This window comes from Apis cerana, linkage group LG1 (genome assembly GCF_029169275.1).
Source record: "Apis cerana isolate GH-2021 linkage group LG1, AcerK_1.0, whole genome shotgun sequence".
Classification (NCBI taxonomy): Eukaryota; Metazoa; Arthropoda; class Insecta; order Hymenoptera; family Apidae; genus Apis; species Apis cerana.
In genome coordinates this window covers 8,447,068-8,473,248 of record NC_083852.1, presented here as the reverse complement: position 1 = coordinate 8,473,248, position 26,181 = coordinate 8,447,068, and the positions used below count along the sequence as shown (strand labels likewise).

Here is a 26,181-nt window from a genome sequence, read left to right as displayed (position 1 = left end):
ATGCGACTCACCATTAGATGCGAAGAATATTGGCAGGGGGATGTTAGGAAATATCTGTAACAAAAAAAGAAACAACATAATTTAAAACACAATCCAGATTATTGAAAATTGAATTCTAAATTTAAAAATTAAAAATCTAATGATTTATATTGAGATAAAAAAATAAGAATTTAAATAAAATGATATAGATAATTACCTCTTCGCGTGATGGATGACCGCCGTATTTTCTTGAGAGAAGCACTGACTCTAAACGCGTAGTCTTTTAACGCGACCGGTTAAAAATTAAATTCGGCGAACAAACACTGATTCTAATTTCGCGTTATTCGTTAAAGAATTTAAAAAAACTTTTACGAAAGCAAACACTGACTCTACTGATCGCGCGCGGTAACAAAAATTTACTGAAAATAAAATTGTATAATAAGGGAGGGATAGGGTGGAAAAAAAAGTAAAATATTCGATATTTTTCCTTTTTTTTCTTTTTCGTTTCACACATTTGTTTAAGAAAATACTGCTATGAGTTCTAAGATACTTTTTAACATTCAAAAATTTTTATGAATTATTTACAAAAATTTGGAAAATTATTTGAATAATTTGGAAAAATTATATTATAATTGTTCGCTATCAAAATTTAGATTATAATCAATTATAATAAATGATGTCGCGAATTATAAATATTCGAAATTTCTTGCAAAATAATCAAAATTTTACAAGTTAAAGATACAATAACAAAAACTTAAACTTAAACTTAAACTTAAACTTAAAACTAGTGTAGTTCTTAGCTTGGCATCAGTTTTCAAAAACTAATCATTCTAATATAGTTTTAATACAATATTTTTAATGTGATATTTCTAATAATTTGATCAAATAATATAAAACGAAAACCGATGCCAATTACCGGGTCTCACCAACGAGGAGGTGACTACGTCGAGACCCACATAATTATTATATATTTATTATATAAATAATTTTATATTTAACATTTAATTTGTTTTAATATTTAATTTGTCATTATTTATATAATATTATAGCAAATTAAATATTAAAACAAATTAAAGGTTAAATATAAAATTAAAAGAAAATTAAAAATTAAAATATAAATCAAATTAAAATTTATATAATATTATAACAAATTAAATGTTAAATATAAAATTAAAAGAAAATTATAAATTAAAATATAAATTAAATTAAAATTTTGAAATAAAAATGAAAGATTGAAAATTAAATCAAATTAAAGTTTTGAAATAAAAACTAAATATTGAAAATTAAATCAAATTAAAAATTTTAACCAAAATTAAAATAAAATTTAAAAATTAAAATTAAAAGTTAAAGTGAATTGAAAATAAAATTAAATAAAATTAAAAAAAATTAAAAAGCAAATATTTAAAGTTTGAAATAGAAATTGAATGATAAATTAAAAGTAAATTAAAAATTTAAAAATTAAAAATTAAAAATTAAAAATTAAAAATTAAAAATTAAAAATTAAAAATTAAAATTTAAATCAAATAAATTAATTGAAAAATGTATAATTAATGTTAATTAAAAATTAAAAATTAAATAAAATAAAAAGTAAATGTAAAAAGAAAAATGTATGTATAATAATATGTATAATAAATATAAGAATAAATAATAATAAATTATTCTCAATGTTATAAAATTTCAGTTAAAGTGTTATGATTTCGATGTTAACGCGACGCGAGTTCGATAGGAAATGATTGCGCGCGCCCGTTCTGTCCCGTATTTATACGAGCGCCTGAGCCGAAGTCGAACGAAAATATACGACCTTTTCCGATTATATCAAAATAGACTTTTCGAATATATTAATGAACAATTTATCAAGTTTTAAATTTTAACTGTTAATTTATTATTAATTTATGAATATCATAACAATTTTTATATTTTTATTGTTAATTTATGAATTTAACAACATATTAAAATATATATAATAATTAATATATATATTTTTACGAAATAAAGAAAAATTCTGTATTTTATAATATCAATTTGCGATTTAATATTATGTTAAAAATTATTTCTTATTATTTTATGCGAAAAATAAGTATAAAATAACACCGAATAGATTTATAGAATGAATAATTTAATAAATTTAGAATTTTTATTCTAATTTATTTATTGAAAAATATACTAAATATAACAAATCACATATATTTTTTTAAATTACACTATGTAAAATAAGATTTAATGGTTTTTTTAATAATTAAAGACAATTATATTTTCAAGACAACACTGCAGATGTGCGTAGTTCTTGGCTTGCCATCGCTTTTCGAAAAATTTTCTAATGGAAGTCAAGACATTTTTTTTAATGAAAAATGTGAAAAGCGATGCCAAAATAATAATATTTCATAATTCATTAATAATAAATAATAAAATTTCATAATTCATTAAAATAGATAAAAAAAAAAAAAGAATATTGAATTTCTATTTTAATTTACTTATAATAATATTTTATAATATCTAATCGTTTATTTATTTCATCAATTCATTTTAAAAGTTAAATAATTATATTTAAATATTTGTAATACAATAATAATATAACTAAAGAATTTAAAGCATTTGATTCTCCGATTGTAGAATATATGATTGCATGATCAATTCAAACAAACATTTTAACTATTGTTTTATTGTTCTATATTCAAGAATTATTTGATTCTTTTTTATTTTTAACCCAATTTCATAAAATAAATCAATATATGTTAATAATAAATTATAATAAATAAATACATTCTTAAAATTTTCTTAAGTTTGGAAATATAGTATGCTTTTAAATTAAAAATTGTGTATGAATAAAATTATAATTTTATAATAATCAATATGAATAAAGAAAATATATAAATAAAAAAATATAATAATAATGATAATAATATTAAATATTAGTTTAGAACAAATTTTATAAAATTAAATAACAGAAAAATATTTTATATGTGTGATAAAAATTTAGTTAAAATATTATAATATCGATCTTTTTATTAATTATATAATATTCTTAATATATATATATAGAGGCATACATAAATATGTATGCATAAACTAACAATAAAAATTTTAACAGAAATATATTAATATTTATCATGAATGTTCATTATAAATATACCTTAAAATAAAAAAATATATTACATAAAAATAATTGAATAAGAAAATACAAAAAATTAAATAAATATTATTAACAAAAAACTATTACAATTTATGATGAATGAAATTCATTATAAATATTAATTATATTATTATAAATATTCATTAAACTTAAAAATAATAAAGTATATTATAAAAACGATAGGATAAGAATAAAATAAAAATACATACAGAACATAAGCAAATCAAACTTTTCTTTGAAAAAATAGAATGACGTCCATATTGGAACTTTTCCTGCCTTTAAAGTTGGACTAGTAATCGGATAATAATCTATCAAAAGAAAATAAGAATTTTCAAACAAGTGTATAAAATATACAAAATTAATCGATCACATTAAAATAAAAGAATAACCAGAACAAATTCCATCTTAAATAAATACGAGTTAATTAAAATAATTGTCTAATTGTCCAATAAATTGATAAAGAAAAACGAACAATTTAGTTCTCGAAAGATAATACAATGATATCACTATTTCAATTATTGAATTAAAAAGGGGAGGGGATAAGCGCGCGCAATAATTCGGCAAGTTTAAATTTGTCGAAACCTGTCAAAGCATGTCGAAATATGTCGAGCGTAATAAAAAACGCGAACTCTGAAATCCTTGGAAAAGCGATATTATGAAAACAAATAATGAATCTCGAAGCATTGAACAAAAAAGAAAAAAAATATATAAACAGTACGGAGTGATGCAGAACGTACTTAGAAACAAAATACGTTTATAATATGTATATATATTATATACGTATGTATCGATATATTTCGAATATAATAAAATAATTGATTTTATGCACGTTCCTTCCAATATGGATAAAGAGATTATAAAAAACTATTCTAAATAAATTTATTCTAATAAATTTATTCGTTAAAAGGTATATTAACATGAAAATCATCAATCATAAATCATTGTAATATGTTCATACTACCAAGTCATTTTTCCTTCCAAGCTATCCTGACAATGGAGCGAATTAATTCTTTCAAATAAAAATTAAAATCGTAAAACAAATGTACAAAAAAACTATACTAAAATGAAGCAACAAGTGAATTCGAATCTCGATTCAACGAAGCACGAAATACCGATAATCTCGACGGAAACGATCAATGGAAAAAAACACAAAAAAATCCCAAATATTAATTAATTTCGATATAATAATAATAAATAAACTATTAAATAAACGAAAATGATAATAATTTACAAATTTAATGATAAAATATGATCAAAATTACTTACTGCGTAGTAGAATTTTCGAAGCCGGCTGCGACGACACGTCCACTCACTAGCACTTTCCACAGAAAACTGACCCCCGCCCGCCAAAATTTTCTTAGGAGCCTTCTGATTGGCTGACATCGTATGATTCGATAATCGAAATCGCATAGAAAATTAAATTTATTGAATAATATATTTTATTTATTTTAATTAATAATATTAATTAAAAAATTAATTTATTTATATATTATTAAACTTTAATCTATTATTTTTTTCTTTAATTCTTGTATTTATATATATTTTTATTAATTTTTTATTCATTAATTATCGATTTATCGATTATCGATTTATCGATTTATTTGTTAAATTATTTATTTTTCTAATGATTTATTTTTAAATATTTTTATAAATTTCTTTAAATTGCTTATTTATATACATATGAAATTAATTATTTTTTATTTTATCATTTTTTGTATAATTATTTATAAATTTATTTGCATAATATAATTATTTATATACTTATTTATCCATTTGTCTAAGTCACATTGTCTTATTCATAGACATTTTTATAGATATTTTCGGTCTGTTCATTCAAATATGCATCTATTTATTTATTTTTTTTTGCTCATTTATTTGATTATTTACATATATATTTATTTATTCATTTGTGCAATCACTTATTTGTACACTTTATTAATTATGTCCATTTATGTATGCATCAAATTTATTCATTTATTTATTTATTTCTTCCATTTATTTATATATTTATATTAATTATTTTATTAATTCACTTGTCTAGTAACTTATTTATTGACTTTTTTATTTTATTTATTTATGTATGCATTAATATATTTATTTTCTCTTTTATTCCTTCCTTCATGTAGTTATATTATTTATTTTATTTATATATTTGTCTATTGATTTATTTATATAGATTTTTTATTAAATTTATTTATATATACATCAAAATGTTTATCCATTTATTCTTTTCTTTATTTAATTATTTATATTTAATAATTTATTTATAGACTCCTATTCTATTCTATTTTATTCTATTCAATTTTTTTTATTTATGCACGTATCAAATTTATTTATTTATTTAATTATTTATATATTTATTCATTAAGTTGTGTAGTGATTTATTTATAGACTTCTATATTTTATAATACATTTATGTATTCATAAATTTATTTATCTATTGTTTCATTTGTTTAATTATTTATATATTTACTCAATTATTTGTTTAATGACATAATTATTTTCTATTTTATTTATTTATACATGCTTTAAAATTATTTATTTCATTATTTTACTTATTTTTATTTATTTAATTATATAAATATTTATTCATTCATTTGTCTTGTTAATGATTTATTTATAGACTTTTTAGTTTTGTTCACTTATAAATTCATTTATTTATTATTTGCTCATTTATTTATCTATTTATGGTATATATTCATATACTGTAATTACATAATGTTTTTTAATTATTATAAATATATTATAAGTTTACATGAAAATTTAGATATAAATCATGAACAAAATAATTAAATAAAAATAAATAATAAAAGTAAAAATAAATATGTAAATATATATATATATATATAAATATATATAAAATTATGATATATATATAAAATTAAAATGTATAACTTGATATAGATATAAGTGAACAAATAAAAAATGTTTAGAAATAAGTCATTTATTAAATAAATGATTAAATATATAAATTATTAAATAAAAGTGGTAAATATGTTTTGACATATACATAAATGAACAAAACAAAACAAATCTACAAATAAATTTATAGATTTTAAATTTCTATAAATAAATTTATGAAAACTGAATGTATAGAAGAATAAATATTTAAATAGCTAAATAAATAAAGAAATAAAGAAATAAATAATTTAATTCATGCATAAATGTCAAAAATAAATATATAACTGAATAAAACTAAAAGTTTACAAATAAATCACTAAACAAATAAATAAATAAATACACAAATAATTAAATAGAGAAAGAAGTGAATAAATAAATAATTTGATACATAAATGAGCAAAATAAAAATAAATCAGTAGACAAATGAATGAATAAAGAAATGAACAAATAATTAAATAACTAAACTAAAGGTATAAATGTATAAAAAATTTGATACCTATATAAGTAAACAAAATAAAAAAGTTTAGAATTAAGTCATTTGTTAAATAAATGATTAAATATATAAATTATTAAACTGAAGTAATTAATATTCCTTTATACATATTTTAATACATAATACATAATAATTTAATACATAATTTAATACAAAATACAAAATACATAATAATAATAAATATATAGATAATTAAATAATCAAAGTAATTAATATATAAATGATACATATAATAAACAAAATAAAAGATTTATTAATTATTTATATGTATGATATTTGTTATTTCATTTGTATAATGATTTTTTTATAGATTTTATTGTTTATATCTACATTTATATCTACATCAATTTATTTGTTTTTTCATATATTAAAAATTAGTTTTGTCATAAAAGAATGAAATAGAATAAAGTATATAGATTTACAAATATAGATTTAAAAAAGCAAATAAAAAAAATACAAAATAAATAAATGTATAAATAATTGAAAAAATAAATATTTCAAAAGAAGAATATTTAAATAAAATAAATGTATGTACAAAATAAATCTATAAATAAATTTACAGAAAAATAAATCTATAAAAAATAAGTATATAAACAATTAAATAACTGAAGAGACAAATAAATTAATAATTTGTTATAAGTGTCCAAAAATAAGGATATATATGAATAAAATAAAAATGTTTACAAATAAATGACTAAATAAATATATGAATAAATAAAATAAAAACAAATAAATAAATAAGTTAATTAATTTATACACAAATGAACAGAACAAAAAGTCTAAAAATAAGTAATTGAACAAATGTATAAATAATTAAATAAGAGAAAAAGCAAATAGATAAATGAATTAATTTACATAATATAAATGAACAAAACAAAAAATCTAAAAATAACTCTTTGGACAAATATATGAATAAAAAAATGAATAAATATGTAAATAAATAAATAATTAAAAAAAATATATATAAATAATTTAATATATACTTAAGTGAAGAAAATAAAAGAGTTCAAAAGTAAATAATTAATCAAATGGATGAATAAACATATAAATAATTATATAATTAAAATAATATATATATATATATATATATATTATATATATAACCTTAATTTCCAAAAACGTAATTATTACATTTGTTATAAAAATCGTTACATAAATTAATAACAATAATTTCTAAATTATTAATCGTAATAAATTCGTTTATAGCTGTTCTATATTTATATTTATATAAAATATTTATAATATTTTAATACAGTAATTAATCGAAAATTAAAATCATAAAATAGCAATTTTGATTTGTAAAAATACATATTAATTATTACATTTAATATTATACAATAAATTTTTATATGCATAAATTAAAAATAAAAATCTAAAATTTGAAAAATTATTAATTATTATATTCGAAAACTCGAATTTAAAGCAATTGGCAAACTACGTACGTTTTTATAATTTTCGCATTCTATATATGTAAAACAGATCGAAATGAAACAATTTCTTATCAAACTTAGTTGATAAATAATTTTCAACTTCATTATAAATTAATATTTTCATTATATTATATTATATATTTTTAATATATTATATATTATTTATTTTTACATTTTTATTAATCTTAATTGCTACATCAATTAATTATTTACATATTCACTTATTTTTAATTTATGTTTTTATTTATTTACTTTTCCACATTTAATTCTTAATTCATTTTTTAATTTATTTTTTAATTTTTTATTTTCATTAATTTATTTATTCACATTCATCATTCATTTTATATTATATTTATTTTATATTTATTTATTTATTTATAGATTTATTTTGTACATACATTTATTTTATTTAAATATTCTTCTTTTGAAATATTTATTTTTTCAATTATTTATACATTTATTTATTTTGTATTTTTTTTATTTGCTTTTTTAAATCTATATTTGTAAATCTATATACTTTATTCTATTTCATTCTTTTATGACAAAACTAATTTTTAATATATGAAAAAACAAATAAATTGATGTAGATATAAATGTAGATATAAACAATAAAATCTATAAAAAAATCATTATACAAATGAAATAACAAATATCATACATATAAATAATTAATAAATCTTTTATTTTGTTTATTATATGTATCATTTATATATTAATTACTTTGATTATTTAATTATCTATATATTTATTATTATTATGTATTTTGTATTTTGTATTAAATTATGTATTAAATTATTATGTATTATGTATTAAAATATGTATAAAGGAATATTAATTACTTCAGTTTAATAATTTATATATTTAATCATTTATTTAACAAATGACTTAATTCTAAACTTTTTTATTTTGTTTACTTATATAGGTATCAAATTTTTTATACATTTATACCTTTAGTTTAGTTATTTAATTATTTGTTCATTTCTTTATTCATTCATTTGTCTACTGATTTATTTTTATTTTGCTCATTTATGTATCAAATTATTTATTTATTCACTTCTTTCTCTATTTAATTATTTGTGTATTTATTTATTTATTAGTTTAGTGATTTATTTGTAAACTTTTAGTTTTATTCAGTTATATATTTATTTTTGACATTTATGCATGAATTAAATTATTTATTTCTTTATTTCTTTATTTATTTAACTATTTAAATATTTATTCTTTTATACATTCAGTTTTCTATAAATTTATTTATAGATTTGTTTTGTTCTGTTCATTTATATATATATATCAAAACATATTTATCACTTTTGTTTAATAATTTATATATTTAATCATTTATTTAATAAATGATTTATTTCTAAACATTTTTTATTTGTACACTTATATTTATATCAAGTTGTACATATATTTACACTTTTATTTTTACTTTTATTATTTATTTTTATTTATTATTATTTTATTTATTATTATTTTGTTCATTCCTTTACTTCTAAATTTGTTCATGATTTATATCTAAATTTTTATGTAAACTTATAATATACTTATAATAAATAATTTAATGCATTTATAAGTGAACAGTAAAAAGTTTATAAATAAATCATTAACAAAACAAATGAATGAATAAATATTTATATAATTAAATAAATAAAAATAAATAAAGTAATGAAATAAATAATTTTGATGCATGTATAAATAAATAAAATAGAAAAGTTTGCTAAAATAAGTTATTAAACAAATAATTGAGTAAATATATAAATATATAAATAATTAAACAAATGAAGATAAATAAACTTATGAATAACATAAATGTATAAAATATAGAAATCTATAAATAAATCATTACATAAATTAATAAATAAATATATAAATAATTAAATGAATAAGTAAATTTGATATATGCATAAATGAAAAAAATATAGAACTCTACAAATAAATCACAAAACAATGATACAAAACAAATAGATAATGAATTATTAAATATATAAATAATGAAATATATAAATATATATAAATAAAGAAAGAAATAAATGAATAAACACTTTGATGTATATATGAATAAATTTAATAAAAAAATTTACACAAATAAGTTATTGGACAAATATGTGAACAAATATATAAAGAAAATAAATAATATAACTAAATGAAGGAAAGAGTAAAAGAGAAAATAAATATATTGATGCATACATAAATGAATAAAATAAAAAAGCTTATAAATAAGTTAATAGACAAATGAATTAATAGAAGAATTAATAAATATAAATAAATGGAAGGAATAAATAAATAAATGAATGAATTTCATGCATACATAAATGGACATAATTAATAAGGTGTACAAATAAGTGCAAATGAATAAATAAATATATATGTAAATAATCAAATAAATGAGTAAAAAAAAATAAATAAATAGATGCATATTTGAATGAACAGACCGAAAATATCTATAAAAATGTCTATGAATAAGACAATGTGAATTAGACAAATAGATAAATAAGTATATAAATAATTATATTATGCAAATAAATTTATAAATAATTATACAAAAAATGATAAAATAAAAAATAATTAATTTCATATGTATATAAATAAGCAATTTAAAGAAATTTATAAAAATATTTAAAAATAAATCATTAGAAAAATAAATAATTTAACAAATAAATCGATAAATCAATAATCGATAAATCGATAATTAATGAATAAAAAATTAATAAAAATATATATAAATACAAGAATTAAAGAAAAAAATAATAGATTAAAGTTTAATAATATATAAATAAATTAATTTTTTAATTAATATTATTAATTAAAATAAATAAAATATATTATTCAATAAATTTAATTTTCTATGCGATTTCGATTATCGAATCATACGATGTCAGCCAATCAGAAGGCTCCTAAGAAAATTTTGGCGGGCGGGGGTCAGTTTTCTGTGGAAAGTGCTAGTGAGTGGACGTGTCGTCGCAGCCGGCTTCGAAAATTCTACTACGCAGTAAGTAATTTTGATCATATTTTATCATTAAATTTGTAAATTATTATCATTTTCGTTTATTTAATAGTTTATTTATTATTATTATATCGAAATTAATTAATATTTGGGATTTTTTTGTGTTTTTTTCCATTGATCGTTTCCGTCGAGATTATCGGTATTTCGTGCTTCGTTGAATCGAGATTCGAATTCACTTGTTGCTTCATTTTAGTATAGTTTTAGTATAGTTTTTTTGTACATTTGTTTTACGATTTTAATTTTTATTTGAAAGAATTAATTCGCTCGATTGTCGGGATAGCTTGGAAGGAAAAATGACTTGGTAGTATGAACATATTACAATGATTTATGATTGATGATTTTCATGTTAATATACCTTTTAACGAATAAATTTATTAGAATAAATTTATTTAGAATAGTTTTTTATAATCTCTTTATCCATATTGGAAGGAACGTGCATAAAATCAATTATTTTATTATATTCGAAATATATCGATACATACGTATATAATATATATACATATTATAAACGTATTTTGTTTCTAAGTACGTTCTGCATCACTCCCTACTGTTTATATATTTTTTTTCTTTTTTGTTCAATGCTTCGAGGCTCATTATTTGTTTTCATAATATCGCTTTTCCAAGGATTTCAGAGTTCGCGTTTTTTATTACGCTGGACATGCTTCGACATGCTTCGACAGGTTTCGACAGGTTTAGACTTGCAGCGCGCGCATACACCCCCTTCCCCCACCCCCTCTAATTCGTTAATCGTAATATTCGACGATTAGGATTTCAGTTAAAATTTTAATTAATTCGTTCTTTTTAAGATGAAATTTGTGCTTGATTTTTGTTTTATTTTAATGTATGATCGATTAATTTTATTTTATTTTATATATATATATTTGAAAATTCTTATTTTCTTTTGTATAGATTTATTAGCTGATCACTGGTAATTTGAAAGGCGGGAAAAATTTCAATATGGACGCCAACGTACTTTTTCAAGAAATTTGATTGAATTTCATTTGCGTACTGTATGTATTCTGTTTTTTTCATTTATACTATTTTTATTCAATGGTTTTTATGATATAATTTATTATTTTAAATATTATAATATAATAAATATTTATAATGAACATTCATCATAAATATCAATAGTTTTGTATTAATAATATATATTTTATTTTTTTGTATATGAAATTTTTTTATTCATAAAAAAATTAATAGTAATCAATCCATAGTTTCAATAAAATGACAATTTTTTTCTGAAACAAATGTTTGATAGAAAGAAGAAGAAAAAATATAGAAAAAATATTTTGCTTCTTTTTCTATACATTTTCTTACCCCCCCTCCTCATTACTAATCAGTTTTATTTCCAGACAATTATTGTAATCGCGCGCAATGCGATCGGTAGATTCAGTGTTTGTTTCGTAACAGTTTTTTAATATTTTAGAGCACAATAGCTCTAATTAAATTTATTTATCAAAGTCGGGAAATTAGAGTCAGTGTTTGTTCGTCGATTGTAAATTAAACGGACGCGTTAATAGTTTTTTATTTTTTATTTTTTTTTTATTTTTAATATTCGTTTTCGGTACAGAGTAGAATCAGTGCTTCTCGAAGGAATAAAGCAGTCATCCATCACGCGAAGAGGTAACTATTATTATAACTATTTTTATAAATTTTATTTATTTTTTTGCTTTAATTATTAATTAAAAAATATAAGCCATCTTTAATTTAAAAAAATTTAAATTCTTTCATTGAAATAAAATCAGTAGATTTTCAATCTTTTCTATTATAAATTGTTATCGTGTTACTGTTCATTAGATATTTCAATTTTTATTCATATTAAAATTTAAAGTTATATTAATAGACTCTTTTTTTATTATTTCAATATTTTTATATCATCAATAGTGTATTGTTGAAAAAATAATTACATATAATATTTTATATTTTTAAAGGTGCCTGACTTTGCCGGTATTATGAACATTTCTACTGGACTTTAATTTTAAAAAATATTTGTGACCGCGTGCAATGCGGTCTGTAGATTCAGTGTTTGCTTCGTAACAGTTTTTTAATATTTTAGAGCACAATAGCTCTAATTAAATTATTCATAATTATTCGCGAAACTAGAGTCAGTGCTTGGTCGTCGCCTATGTTTCAAATCGACGCGATGGTAGTTTATTTTTTATTTTATTTTTTTAAACATTCGTTTTCGGTACAGGATAGAGTCAGTGTTTCTCGAAGGAATAGGGCAATCATCCACCACGCGAAGAGGTAATTATTTATATATATTTTTCAATTTAACTTTTTTAAATAATCAGTATTGTATTTTATGTGTTTTTATAATGTTTCATGTTTTGTTATAGTTTCCAATTCCTGATGATGATTACTTTGGCGATGACATCTTGGACCACAACAATGCAGATTCTTCGCATCATTGGTGAGTCGCATGCATTTATGTTCCTCCGATCATTCAATCATGTCGTAGGATGAAAGATCCGAATCGACACGAGTGATTGGTTGTATACGTAGATTTTTGCACGAGCACAGTGACCATGGGTATTTATCATACCCGTGAATAGTAACATTTTTTTCTTTTGTATTTTATTTATTAGATCAGGATAGATCTTCTTGCACGTCGCGTTTTTAAGATAATATTGATAGTTAATATTATATAATATATATCTAGTTATTTTAATATGATTAGTATGGACGATACAAATTAGTTTGATTGTTTATAGTTGAAAATGCTTGTGTAATCATTTGTAAAATAAAGATTAAACAACTATATGAATCGAACTATATGAATAATTATATGAATTTAGTAATAAAAAAGAATATTCGAATAAATGAGAAACATTGAATTGATTTTAATTGAATATCTTGTAGTGAAAAAGAATGTCTTTCGACTTCATGTAACGTTGTTATATAATGGATAAAAAAATCAATTATACAATAAAATGCATATTATCATTATTGATATAATAAACAATTTTCAATTTTACTTTTAATCATAATATGTAATTATTTGATATGTTATAAATTTATAATAAATATGATATGAATTAAATTAAATTAAAAAATATTTAATTTTCTCCGTAAAAAAGAAATGTATGAAATATTATGTGCAAGAAGATATTTCGCGACAGATAGATTTCTAAATCAGGACAAGAAGTTTTGCATATTAAATTTTCATTTTCGAACGTATGTCTTGATGAAGAGATCGCCTGAGGTTATTTTCATTAATACTTTTAGAGTCAATAATTTTTTATCATTAATTATTATAAATAAACATCTTTTTTCTTGTATTTTTGCTTTCTAAAATTAATAATTCAATAATTCATTAAATTTGTTAAATAAAATATTTATTAAAGAACGAAATAAAATGATATAATTTTAGCCCGTTAAATTTGCACTAATACCTTCTTTTAGCTCAGGATTTTCAGGTTTAACCCCTTCCATGTCTATTGCCAGGATCTCACTCACGTGCCCAAGTGCTACTTGGGTGAGAGAGAGGCGATGGGTATGATGACCTTAGTTTATAAGCTAATAAACATTTTTTAGCGATTGACGATGCGTTAGTGTATCGTGCACGACGTATTTTTCACATTATGTATGTGTGGTTAGGCTGTGGAATTGCGTCGTTTCATTTATCATTCCATAACAGAATATAACTTGAAATATTTAATGTATTCACGATTAATGTCATTACAACATTTCCAATAGCAATATTTATACGCAATATTATGATTCTTATTTTCAAATTTCGAAAATAATAATGATCAATAGTGATCAAATTTTCATGCTATTTTAATAATTTAATTTCTTAAAAGATATATCCGTTTATTAATGAATATTCATAATTATAAAATTAAGATATATACATGTTTTTATCGCATTTCACGCAATGGTCATTAGCCATCGTCAATTGATTTCAGGGAAATGGTACGTAAAGTTAGAGTGTGCGAGTTGTGTGCCAAGCTCGGGTGTCGGAGGTGTCCCGGGACGCTTTCCCTAGTGTAGGCTTTTGCGCCCGAGTATTATGCGTGAGAATCGTAGAATGAATGTGTTGGTATGCCTGTTTTGCCATTTTTTTAAATATAGGGTTAGGTAGGATAGGTAGTATACTTTCTGGTGTGAATGTTAATTATAAGTAGGTAGGGCCGGGCAGGTTGTCACAGTCTCTGGTCGGGTAGGCGCGTTTTCGCGTGACAACTTGTTTCAGGAAATATAATTTGAAAAATCGAGGATGAAGTCGGAATATACGAATGGAGCATGCCATTCGTATTTGACTTTATTCATCGATTTTTCGAATTTCCGCGGTCGCGGTCGCGAGATAAATTCGAAACGAACGTTACGCTCGAGATTCTGCACATATACGATCGATGATCATAATTGATAGTTGGTTGTTTGTGTGCATTTAGCTTTCGCGATTTAGTCCTTTTTTTTTCTTTTTTTCTTTGATTTGCGATTAGTGAGTCTCGAGCCTAGATTTAAGTTTCAGCGGGCATTGCGCCCGAAGGAGGAAGACCGAAGAGGCCTCGACAAACTGTCACGAAGAGGGGCTGCAACGAATGGCTTCTCATCTTTTGGGTCTGTTTTTTGGGTCCAAAGGATGGGAAGTCATTGTTACTATTTTGTCATTGTGCTCGTTTTAGTATATGTAGTAATTGTTGTTGTGTTGTCTGGCCTATTGCATGCAGGCCCATCATCCAGATCCAGTCATCATGGGCATCGCGATTTTTTATTAGTGTTGCGTTAAATGAGAATCGCGTTTGCATTAGTATTGCGTTAAATAAGAATCGCGTTTGCATTAGTGTTGCGTTAAATGAGAGTCGCGTTTGCATTAATGTTGCGTTAAATGAGAATCGCGTTTGCATTAGTGTTGCGTTAAATGAGAATCGCGTTTGCATTAGTGTTGCGTTAAATGAGAATCGCGTTTCCATTAGTGTTGCGTTAAATGAGAATCGCATTTATATTAGTGTTGCGAATTATGATATATCGCGATTTTGTTTGTTATAAATTGTTACAATTTTTTATAAAATAATATTATAATTTATACTATCATTTATTATTAATTTTTCTATTTTTAATTATTAATAGCTTTTTAATTATATAGAGATAATGATTTTTATTGAATTTATTTTAAAAAGTAGTGTAGCGTTGATAAATAATCGCGTTTGTACAAGTAGTGTTGCGAATATATTGAATGCCCAAATTTCTTCCACTTGGATTGTGGAGGTACTTATGTTCCTGTTGCTGAATCACCTTAAGTGGCTAAAATAGCTACAAGGGTGATTGTACGACACCAGTCTTTAAGAAGACTACATTGGATTTTTCTTCATTAGTGTTGCGTTATTTAAATTTGAGTGCATTAGAGTAATGTTGCGTAAAGAATTGATTTTCTTCGGGGATTTTCTAGTTATTTTTTTTTATGTTTTTTTTTCTCAATTGTAAATTAACTATTATTGCAAATAAAGCACTCATCGCGATTGATTTTATATAAAAAAAAATATTAGTTTATTAGTGTTGCGATATAAAATAAATATTCCACTCGCGGTTTGTTGCTCGGTTTTTTATCGAGTGGAAGATATTTTTATTTTCAGTAGTCCTTCTGGCTACTGAATTCTTTTCTTTTTCAGCATCCCTTATCATATTTTCTATTTGTTGCAGAAAAAATTCTTTCTATTAAATTTTTTGAAATCAGTAATGGTGAATGTTCATTATAAAACTTATCTTTTTATATTATTTCAGATTATAGTATTTTTTTTATTACTAATTTTTTTTTTTTTTATACTAATTCTTTACGTAAGCTTGTTTCAGATATGTTAACTCTCAGCAATTTGTATATTTCAAAAAAATTTGGCATTTGAGTTTATCGCCATTTAGTAAGTAATTATATTTTATAAAATTTTTTACTAATTATTAATAGATTAATTTGACTGAGAGATTATGATGAAATCAATCAAAGAATTCTCGTATAATAACATTAAAAATATAGTTATTTTCTTTTCTTTTATATTAGATATTAGATCTAATAACATATTAGATATGTTTCCTTATATTAGATATCTTTCTGTAGGAAAGATTTCAAAATAAATATTAGATTTTTATATAGATAATATTTTCAATATTAAAAATAGAGACAAATAGATTCTATATAAGATTAATAGGCGGCCAGATAGGAACAATTGAAAGTATATTTCATAACATTAGTATTTTTATTTTATTATTATTCATTATTTGTTTTAAAGATTGGTTTGGAATAAGTATGAAAATTAGGTAATATTAATATGGGATATTTGTATTTTACAGATCGTCTTGATTTCATTAAAATTTTTTTGTAGATAACATTTCTGAATAAATCTTTAAATTATCAAAACATAATACTACTATTTTAAATTAATGTTCATTCAGAATCATATAAGTTATATTAATAATTAGGATACTTTTAAGTTTAGGAATTTATACAATTCTTTTTTTTAAATAATAATTTTAAAATTTATGTAGATTATTTATATGTGGAACTATTATAGAAATATTGCTTAAAATAGAAAAAATTTGTAAGTATATGCATAATAAATAATAATAGTAATGATATTAAAATTGATATTAAAATTGATATTAAAATTGAGAATTAGTAAAATAAATATAGTTCTTTGTGCAATACATTTTATTTTTTTGATTTTTTAATTTCATGATTATCAATATTTTATATTTTCATAATAATATATATATATATAAATATATAAAATATTTATATTAATTCGAATTATCTATATCTAATGTAGAATTAATTACGATATAATTTATCTTGTAAATTTTTTTCTTAGTATATATATATATATATATATATATATATATATATTTCGTGTACATGCTATGTATATATTTCGAGGATAAAATGAATAGTGTCTATATCGACTGTTAATAAATCTAAAGGATGTAATAAATATTTTGTTTTTTTGAGATCAATATTTCAGAATATAAAATACAAAGTCCCATAAGATATTACGTCTGAATAGTTTGTATATGATGAAATTAATAAATGTTAAAAGGATTTTTTTTAAAAACTTTCAAAAAATGTTAATATTGCTAATATTTTTATTTTATTTTTATTACAAATATCTTCCAAAAGATGGCACTAATATTAAATTCTTATTTTAGTGCACTTTATTTATCTTGAATACTTAAGAGATGGCGGTGATAATCAATTATTACATTATCTTTATTCTTTTTCAATTATATGCTATCCTTATTTATATAGTTTAATTCGCGGTTTAATATCATTGAACACATCTTTCTTTCAAAACTATTCCTTAATCTTTAATATAAAAAAAATTACATATTATATATCCAGCTTATATAGAATCTATTTTTGATCTATTTACGAATATTTTATTTTCATTTTTCAAAAAAATATAAAATAATTTTATTATTTTATAATATATTCCTCAATCGAATATTATTTTTGAACTAAAGAATTATTAGATGTACGAATCGAATTTCATTTACTTATTATATATTATATAGATAATATTAAATATCAAATAAATACATTAAATATCAAAAATATTACATTATTAAAAGTAAAGATATATAAATTTATTTTTTTTATCACATAACTTTAATTCATATTTTAAAAAAAAAATAAAAATATTTTCTTTAACAAATGCTCATTTTTGAAAGAAAAGAAGTAAAAAATCGAAGAAATATTTTACTTCTTTTTTTAATCCTGTTAATATAATTTTTCTTTCAGAAAATTGTGACCGCGTGCAATGCGGTCTGTAGAATCAGTGTTTGCTTCGTAACAGTTTTTTAATATTTTCGAGCACAATAGCTCTAATTAAATTATTCACAATTATTCGCGAAACTAGAGTCAGTGCTTGCTCGTCGCCTATGTTTCAAATCGACGCGATGGTAGTTTTTTATTTTTTATTTTATTTTTTTAAATATTCGTTTTCGGTACAGGATAGAGTCAGTGTTTCTCGAAGGAATAGGGCAATCATCCACCACGCGAAGAGGTAATTATTTATATATATTTTTCAATTTAACTTTTTTAAATAATCAGTATTGTATTTTATGTGTTTTTATAATGTTTCATGTTTTGTTATAGTTTCCAATTCCTGATGATGATTACTTTGGCGATGACATCTTGGACCACAACAATGCAGATTCTTCGCATCATTGGTGAGTCGCATGCATTTATGTTCCTCCGATCATTCAATCATGTCGTAGGATGAAAGATCCGAATCGACACGAGTGATTGGTTGTATACGTAGATTTTTGCACGAGCACAGTGACCATGGGTATTTATCATACCCGTGAATAGTAACATTTTTTTCTTTTGTATTTTATTTATTAGATCAGGATAGATCTTCTTGCACGTCGCGTTTTTAAGATAATATTGATAGTTAATATTATATAATATATATCTAGTTATTTTAATATGATTAGTATGGACGATACAAATTAGTTTGATTGTTTATAGTTGAAAATGCTTGTGTAATCATTTGTAAAATAAAGATTAAACAACTATATGAATCGAACTATATGAATAATTATATGAATTTAGTAATAAAAAAGAATATTCGAATAAATGAGAAACATTGAATTGATTTTAATTGAATATCTTGTAGTGAAAAAGAATGTCTTTCGACTTCATGTAACGTTGTTATATAATGGATAAAAAAATCAATTATACAATAAAATGCATATTATCATTATTGATATAATAAACAATTTTCAATTTTACTTTTAATCATAATATGTAATTATTTGATATGTTATAAATTTATAATAAATATGATATGAATTAAATTAAATTAAAAAATATTTAATTTTCTCCGTAAAAAAGAAATGTATGAAATATTATGTGCAAGAAGATATTTCGCGACAGATAGATTTCTAAATCAGGACAAGAAGTTTTGCATATTAAATTTTCATTTTCGAACGTATGTCTTGATGAAGAGATCGCCTGAGGTTATTTTCATTAATACTTTTAGAGTCAATAATTTTTTATCATTAATTATTATAAATAAACATCTTTTTTCTTGTATTTTTGCTTTCTAAAATTAATAATTCAATAATTCATTAAATTTGTTAAATAAAATATTTATTAAAGAACGAAATAAAATGATATAATTTTAGCCCGTTAAATTTGCACTAATACCTTCTTTTAGCTCAGGATTTTCAGGTTTAACCCCTTCCATGTCTATTGCCAGGATCTCACTCACGTGCCCAAGTGCTACTTGGGTGAGAGAGAGGCGATGGGTATGATGACCCTAGTTTATAAGCTAATAAACATTTTTTAGCGATTGACGATGCGTTAGTGTATCGTGCACGACGTATTTTTCACATTATGTATGTGTGGTTAGGCTGTGGAATTGCGTCGTTTCATTTATCATTCCATAACAGAATATAACTTGAAATATTTAATGTATTCACGATTAATGTCATTACAACATTTCCAATAGCAATATTTATACGCAATATTATGATTCTTATTTTCAAATTTTGAAAATGGTCAATGGTGATAAAATTTTCATGCTATTTTAATAATGTAATTTCTTAAAAGATATATCCGTTTATTAATGAATATTCATAATTAATATTAAGATATATATGCGTTTTTGTCGCATTTCACGCAATGGTCATTAGCCATCGTCAATTGATTTCAGGGAAATGGTACGTAAAGTTAGAGTGTGCGAGTTGTGTGCCAAGCTCGGGTGTCGGAGGTGTCCCGGGACGCTTTCCCTAGTGTAGGCTTTTGCGCCCGAGTATTATGCGTGAGAATCGTAGAATGAATGTGTTGGTATGCCTGTTTTGCCATTTTTTTAAATATAGGGTTAGGTAGGATAGGTAGTATACTTTCTGGTGTGAATGTTAATTATAAGTAGGTAGGGCCGGGCAGGTTGTCACAGTCTCTGGTCGGGTAGGCGCGTTTTCGCGTGACAACTTGTTTCAGGAAATATAATTTGAAAAATCGAGGATGAAGTCGGAATATACGAATGGAGCATGCCATTCGTATTTGACTTTATTCATCGATTTTTCGAATTTCCGCGGTCGCGGTCGCGAGATAAATTCGAAACGAACGTTACGCTCGAGATTCTGCACATATACGATCGATGATCATAATTGATAGTTGGTTGTTTGTGTGCATTTAGCTTTCGCGATTTAGTCCTTTTTTTTTCTTTTTTTCTTTGATTTGCGATTAGTGAGTCTCGAGCCTAGATTTAAGTTTCAGCGGGCATTGCGCCCGAAGGAGGAAGACCGAAGAGGCCTCGACAAACTGTCACGAAGAGGGGCTGCAACGAATGGCTTCTCATCTTTTGGATCTGTTTTTTGGGTCCAAAGGATGGGAAGTCATTGTTACTATTTTGTCATTGTGCTCGTTTTAGTATATGTAGTAATTGTTGTTGTGTTGTCTGGCCTATTGCATGCAGGCCCATCATTCAGATCCAATCATCATGGGCAAATCGCGATATTAGTGTTGCGCTAAGTAAAGCACGGGTTGAATTAGTGTTGCGTTTACGAATTTCGCGTTTTGAATTAGTATTGCGATAAAATGATATTCTAGTTTGCATTATAGTTTTGCATTATAAAAGATATCGCTATTATTTGATTATGAATTAGCTTATTTTTTTATTTTTTTTTTTAAACTTGAATTTATCCTTCTAATTTTGTGATTTATGATTTCGTAGTATTTAAATCTATCTTTTTATTTAAGAAATAATAGTAAATTTTTATATTGAATTCCTTTTAAAAATTAGTGTTGCGTTGATGAATCGCGTTTTTTATAATAGAATTACGTTTGCAATTTTTGCCTGTTTTTTCCACTTGGATTGCGGAAATATTGTTCCTGCATCTGGATCACCTATTACAATCAAGAGTTTAGGTGGTTATATGATGACAGCTTCTGGAATAGCTGCAATCTTCCGTTATTAGTGTTGCGTGATGATTAAATTATGAGTGCATAAATTAATTTATTAGAATTTCGTAAATAATTGAAATAACTTAGATATCTAAGATCTGTTTTCGTGAGTTTTTTATTTTTTTTTTTTATTTTTTTGATTAGTCAAGAATTACAAATACAATGAAGCACTCTTCGCGTTTTTTTTTTGAAACTTTAACATATTAGTGTTGCGAAATAAAAAAGATGTTCCACTCACGGTTTGTTCGGTTTACATTGAGTGGATAATTTTTTTGATAATCTTTCTGATTATCTTTCTGATTATCTTTCATTGTTTTTTCTTTTTCAGCATCCCCTTATTAAGAGCATTTGTTATTGAAAATATTGTTAAAAAATATATATTTTTTTATTTTTGATTATTTTTTGATTATTTAAAATTATGAATTATTTAATAATATTTCGATAATTTGATTTTTTCTAAGAATTAATGATTCTTTTGTTAGAAATAGAAATTATTTACTTTTTATTATTTTCTATTAATGCAATAATTGAGATTGTTACAGGTACGAGTTGAAGAAAATGAATAGAATAAAGGAGGTATATATTTACTAGATACTATTATTTATTATTAAATTTTTCAATTCTGTTGTATAATCTGTTTCAGGAATCCTCCAGCTTTCAATGGAATAGAAAAAATATATTTCATAATTTTTCCATCATCAGATAAATATTTAAATTTTTTTTATATTAGGTAAAATTAGAGAAATGTTTAACTTTCTTATAGGAAAATTAATGTTTTGTTCTTCCTCTTACTAAAAAGGCATCTTCGCCTTTCCTACTTTGATTTAAAGTAGTTTCCCAGAACTTATATTTTTATTTTTCAACACAATATGATCATAAATCGTTTCTCATCTCTGAACTTCTTCGCTCTAAATTATCATGTTAATATTTGATTGGTATGTGACTTTTCACTAGCCATCATATATCCTTACTTCATATATCCTTCCTTGCATTTTCTGGCCACATGTGGTTCATGTCATATCTATAAATTCTTGAAAATTGTGTTATGTTCTATAAAATTTTGAAAAAAATTTTTTAGATTATCGATATTTTTTAGACAGGCAAGGTTTATAAACGAGGTATTTAATTTTTATATAGATGGAGATGAGAAAAGGGCTTTTAGAATAGAGGTTTTATGAAGCTTATATATTTTAAAATGTTGTGTTGATGTTGCATTTAAGATTGTTTTGTGATTCTTTATAAAAACTAAAAATGACGTCATAAAAATATATTATAATTAAATGGTGTATAATAAAGGGTGTTAATGCATGATAAGGGTGTTAATTAATGCATGATAAGGGTGTTAATTAATGCATGATAAGGATGTTAATTAATGCATGATAAGGATGTTAATTAATGCATGATAAAGATATTAATTAATGCATGTTAAGGGTTGCATGTTAATGGGTAAAATAGTGCTTTGTAGTGCTTTACTATGCTTGTTTTGCTTATTTTTTTTCTTTTTTTTTAACGCTTTTAATTATCAATTATTTTTCATTTTCATGATAATGGAAATGTAAAATATTGATGAATTATTTTTTAATTTAGATTTTAAGTTTAGTCTTCCGCGCCGGTTTTCTTTACAGTTTCTTTTGTTGCTTGTGTTGCACGACGATCAGAATATTGAACGTTTTGCAAACATGTATCAAAAGGAAAATTTATTTAAAAATAAATAAATTTTTACTAAATGGAGGGTGGATGGGACGTCGTGGTTAGGGTGGGTCTCCAATTCGCAGCAACCTCCAAGTGGTGGGACCCGGGAAATCATTATTATTTATTATACAATATATAATCGTATTGTTATATAGCTATAATGATTCAATTATATATTTTGTAAGAAATAATATGAGCTAATTGGCTGCGAGCGCGATTATATTTTTCGTGGATACAGAATTTATTAGGATGATGGATTTAATATTTTCCGTTTAGTTTATAAAATTATGAAGTATATAAGGGTTGATTTTTATTTCATATTTTTTGAGTAATTTAATTTTGCGCATGTAAGTACTTAGATTATAAATAATGTAAGAAACATTTTAAGATCTTTGTGAAGTTGGTATTTCAAAACATGAATGATATAAAGTTCTGTCACCTTTATCTGTTTCTCTTTTCTGAATAGAATAAGAATTGATTCTCGATGCCATCTCTTGAATATTTTTAAACAAATATTTTTGGTATTTCAGATTGTTATTTTATCTTATCTCGTTTTTGAAGAGATATCTTTGGCACTCTATAGATGGTGTTAGTTTCTCTATTTTTATTCTCTTTGTCTTTTTCTAATTATTTGTTGTTCTTGTCTGTATTTGTTTCATCTAAGGCTCTGAGATGGCGCTAGTTCCTCTATTTTTCACTCTATTCGTTCTTTAATTATTTGCTCTTCTTGCCTATGTTTGTTTCATCTATGATTCTAAAGATGGCGTTGATTTCATAATTTTTAATCATTTCCGTCTTTTTTCCATTATTTATTTTTTTTGTTATACTTTTGTTATACTTTTTGGCAAGCTATCAATTGAAGGGACTTTCATAATTTCTTTCTACATCTAGGTTGTATTTTAATCTTTAATATTAGAAATAAATATTATATTTTTGGTTTTAGTATAAAAATATATTTTCAGGATAATAATCTTATAAAATAATATAATTTTATATTTAATGCAAAACACAGCTCGAATAGCAGTGAAATTTAAACAAAAAAAAAAACCTTATTTTATAATGGTGAAAGTAATTTTTAAATATTTTATCGAAAAACTATCTAATATTTATTTATCAAATTTATTCTTTTGCTATTTATAATCTGGTAAAACATTTTCAAAACATGCCATTCCAAACATCAATAATTTTATTCTATGCTGCATCGGTAATATCGAAAATGACTTTAAAATGATAAGAAAATTCTGAAAATGACAAAAAAAAAATACATTGGATATTCTTCTTTTTATTAGATCTATTTTGTTATCTCGTCTATGGTTAAGCTTTTGTTAACAAATTGTAATATAGAATAAATTGCTATTTATAGTAATGTATATATTAAATTAAATCCTCGAATATCGAGATGAGCGGATCTTCGAAAATATTCATATTTACGACAAAATTTTATTTTTCTTATTCTTTTGTAAATACGCGATCATATTATTGATATTACCTTAATTATCGAGAAGTTTCGCCATTAAATGTAAGATGGCGGCAGCTATGGCTGCGGCGCAAACGAGTCGGCGATCGACACGGTTGTGCCATCCATGATGGCTGAGACAGTTTCCGAGATTTCGAGCACGGTGTCGTGAGTACGCGTTCCCTTTATCGCACGTTTAATTGCTAGTGAAGCTCATCTCCAGAACAAAAGGATCCCGGAAAGAATGACAGACAGTCCAGCGGCACTCGTAAGTGTTGTCACTGTCTATTAAATTTTCTAGAGAGAGGTATTCAGGAGCCTCGATGTTCGTTAGGTTACTTATCGAGGAACATGCGCGCATCTAGGACTTCTTCGCTTTTATATGTCATTGATTGAACGAGGATTGAGTTCATTATTACATAATATTTCGTCTCTTTCTCGACTCGAGCAATCGGTAGGAGTCTCTGAAAGAACTGATCGCGACGGGGATATGTAGTTTACCTCCGATGTGGTATAACGCGCAAACGCAGAGCAGAGGTTCGTTGCCCGTTCGCGGTTGACGTCACTGGCAGATAGTGGTTGTCACCTGTTTCTATCCACAGTGACGTCACGAGTAAACGTGACGTAACAGCGAAGATCGTTCTCTCGGTCATACCGAGAATATGTACTCCTACGTATATGACATGTTAAATAACTTACACCGACGCGTGAATAATATCTTATATGTTTATATATTTATGTGTTATTTATAATAATATTGTCCAAATTGATATTTGTAATTCGAGATGTGATACAATGTTTGTCTTTTATATTCGTTTCATGTTTAAGTACTTAGTGTGTTGCTATTGTTAATTTCGTTATTTTTATATTCTTTTTATTTAGAATTCTAATAAAATTTTTTAACATGTATTTTAAAATCGAATAATTTATTGTAGACAATATCTACATACTTTATCTATATACTTGTTCAACGATAATGTTTTAAGTAAATAGAAATCATGAAACGAAAGAGAAAGGTGAATAGCTCGAATTACAATCGGGTAAATCAAATTCTTGTATTTACTTTAATACTTGTATTTACGATATTCATATGTGTAACAAGAATTACGTATAGAGCGTTCTTTAAAACGATCTTACTTGCATTTATTTTGATCGAAAAGACGGCCTTGAATGATTACAATTTAACA

General features: G+C 23.0%; 1 protein-coding gene and 1 long non-coding RNA gene across 3 annotated transcripts in view; both read left to right on the top strand.

Annotated features, from left to right (window-relative positions):
- Positions 1-12,118: 12,118 nt before the first annotated feature.
- Positions 12,119-13,621, top strand: LOC108002551 (uncharacterized). Its single transcript, XR_001766883.3, has 3 exons — positions 12,119-12,563; positions 12,872-13,187; positions 13,280-13,621. It is a non-coding gene; the product is annotated as an uncharacterized LOC108002551 (long non-coding RNA).
- An 11,443-nt stretch (positions 13,622-25,064) lies between these two features.
- Positions 25,065-26,181, top strand: part of LOC107994871 (3-phosphoinositide-dependent protein kinase 1) — a 491,030-nt gene continuing 489,913 nt past the window's right edge. The window contains exon 1 of one of the 2 annotated variants that reach the window (XM_062081837.1): positions 25,065-25,262. In XM_062081837.1, the coding sequence (XP_061937821.1) occupies positions 25,239-25,262 (24 nt within the window). In that variant the 5' untranslated portion in view covers positions 25,065-25,238. The remainder of the gene's footprint in view (positions 25,263-26,181) is intronic. The other variant, XM_062081856.1, reaches the window with a different exon arrangement.